Below are 2,351 nucleotides of genomic sequence, written 5' to 3' on the forward strand. Positions count from 1 at the left end.
TTATTTGAAGGTTCCAATGTTTGTGTATCCCTTACATATTTTACTGTCTATATTTTATATTTATTAATATATTTTATATATAGTTTCCTTCAACAGAATGCAAGTCAAACCCAACAGGGTTGGGACTATTTAGTTTTTTTCTGTGTCCCCAGCATCTAGCACATAGTAGGCATTCAATAATTGCTTGTTGAATGACTGAATCCCTATTTCATTGTCACCTTTTCCTTTCTCCCCATAGGTAGGAGAAATAAGAGAGAGAGAGAGCAAAGTCTCATGGGAAATAGCACTGAAGTGACAGAGTTCATTCTCTTGGGACTGACAGATGACCCCAAACTCCACCTCCCTCTCTTCCTAGTATTTTTGTTCATCTATCTTTTCACACTTGTAGGGAACTTGGGAATGATGGTGCTCATCCATTCTGACTCCCGCCTGCACACTCCAATGTACTTTTTTCTCAGTAATCTTTCCTTTGTTGATCTGGGTTACTCCTCAGCTGTAGCTCCTAAGGTGGCTGCTGCCCTCTTCTCAGGGAATAGGGTTATCTCCTACTCCGAGTGTGCTGCCCAGTTCTTCTTCTTTGTTGGGTTTGCCACGGTGGAATGCTACCTCCTGGCTTCCATGGCCTATGACCGCCATGCAGCTGTGTGTAAGCCCCTCCATTACACCACCACCATGACGGCGAGTGTGTGCATTTGTCTGGTCGCTGGCTCCTACATTTGTGGCTTTCTGAATGCTTCAATCCATGCAGGAGATACCTTCAGCCTTTCTTTCTGTCGTTCTAATGTAGTCCATCACTTTTTCTGTGATATCCCCCCACTCTTAGCTCTCTCCTGCTCTGACACCCACATCAGTGAGTTGGTTGTCTTCTTTGTGGTTGGTTTCAATGTCTTCTTTACTCTCCTGGTCATCTTGATCTCCTACCTGTTCATCTTCATCGCCATCCTAAGGATGAAGTCAGCTGAAGGCCGCCAGAAGGCCATCTCCACCTGTGCTTCCCACCTCACTGCTGTCTCCATTTTCTATGGGACAATCATCTTCATGTACTTACAACCTGGCTCCAGCCACTCCATGGACAGTGACAAGATAGCATCTGTGTTTTACACAGTGGTGATTCCCATGTTGAACCCTGTGATCTACAGCCTGAGGAACAAGGAAGTCAAAAATGCCTTTAGCAAAATGATCAAACAGGTGAGGTTTTCTAGGAATACCTAAACTTTCCAGCAAATAGGGAAATTTCACCTCCACCACAAATGGGTGTCTTTGACCAAGTCACTTACACTGAATGGGCCTCAGTTTCTTCATGTGTAAATTGGAGGGGGATTGGACTAGATGACCTCTCAGTTCCTTTATTGTTCTAGGCCAATGGTCCTAAGAATCTCAGGGTGTGAACTCATTAAAGCAAGAATGAGAATTCCCTCCACTATCAGAGATTTGTGGCAAAATGGATAGAATACTAGGCTTGGAATCAGTGAGACTCATCTTTATGAGTTTAAATCGAGCCTGTTTACTTACTGTATGATCCTGGGTAAGTCACTTAACCCTGTTTTCCTCAGTTTCTTTACCTGTAAAAGAAAGGAAAATGGCAAAAAAAAAGGAAAAGCAAAAGAAGGAAATGGCAAACCACTCCAATATCTTTGTCCAAAAAACCCCCAAATAGGGTCATGGATGGTTGAACACGACTTAAAACAACTGAGCAACAACACCATAGACTTTAAATCACAACCTGTCTAAGACTTAGCTATTAAATCCTAATGTTTTTCCTGGGGTTCCAATTAAGGTTAAATGATTTGCTTAGGATCCCATTAGCAGAATCCAAACACAACTTTTCTGGACTCTAAGCCCTGCCCTCTTTCTCCTACACCAAACTATTTTTACATATAACATTAGCTAGGAAAGAAGCAATAACTAAACTCAGCAGGCTTTCACAGCCATTTATAGTCTTGTGGCTGGAGTTTCTGTACTCTGCACTCTTGCAAAACGTATCAATGAGCCATAGAGTTCAATTTGGTTATATGAAGCAAGAAGAAGAATAGTTTATGGAGACTCAAGAGGAGTATTTAGCTGTATCCAAACAAAGAAGAAAAATGGGGCAATTACATTGGTAGAATCTGTGGCTTGATATTGCCATCCATACTCGCTAGTGAATGTGCTTTTTAGAATCTCACTCTCCTAGGATCTATGCATCTAATATTAAGATTTAATGTCTTTGCTACATGCACACATGATATTGCTTCAGATCCCCATTCGCCTCTTCCTTAGGATTTCAAAGGGTCTGACCCAAGACTGTGCTTGTCTGCTTTAAAAATTCATCATAAATCCCATTTTCCTTTGCATAAAGTAATCCCAGCTGA

At 41.7% G+C, this 2,351-nt stretch overlaps 1 protein-coding gene across 1 annotated transcript; it reads left to right on the forward strand.

The window, feature by feature from the left end:
- The first annotated feature begins 143 nt into the window (after positions 1–143).
- On the forward strand, positions 144–1,521 carry LOC100027103 (olfactory receptor 1444-like). Its single transcript, XM_001377463.4, has one exon. The coding sequence runs from the start codon at positions 274–276 to the stop codon at positions 1,210–1,212; it is 939 nt and encodes a 312-aa protein (XP_001377500.2). The 5' UTR covers positions 144–273; the 3' UTR covers positions 1,213–1,521.
- The last annotated feature ends 830 nt before the right edge of the window (positions 1,522–2,351 follow it).

The sequence above is a fragment of the Monodelphis domestica genome, chromosome 6 (genome assembly GCF_027887165.1).
Source record: "Monodelphis domestica isolate mMonDom1 chromosome 6, mMonDom1.pri, whole genome shotgun sequence".
In the NCBI taxonomy this organism is placed as follows: Eukaryota; Metazoa; Chordata; class Mammalia; order Didelphimorphia; family Didelphidae; genus Monodelphis; species Monodelphis domestica.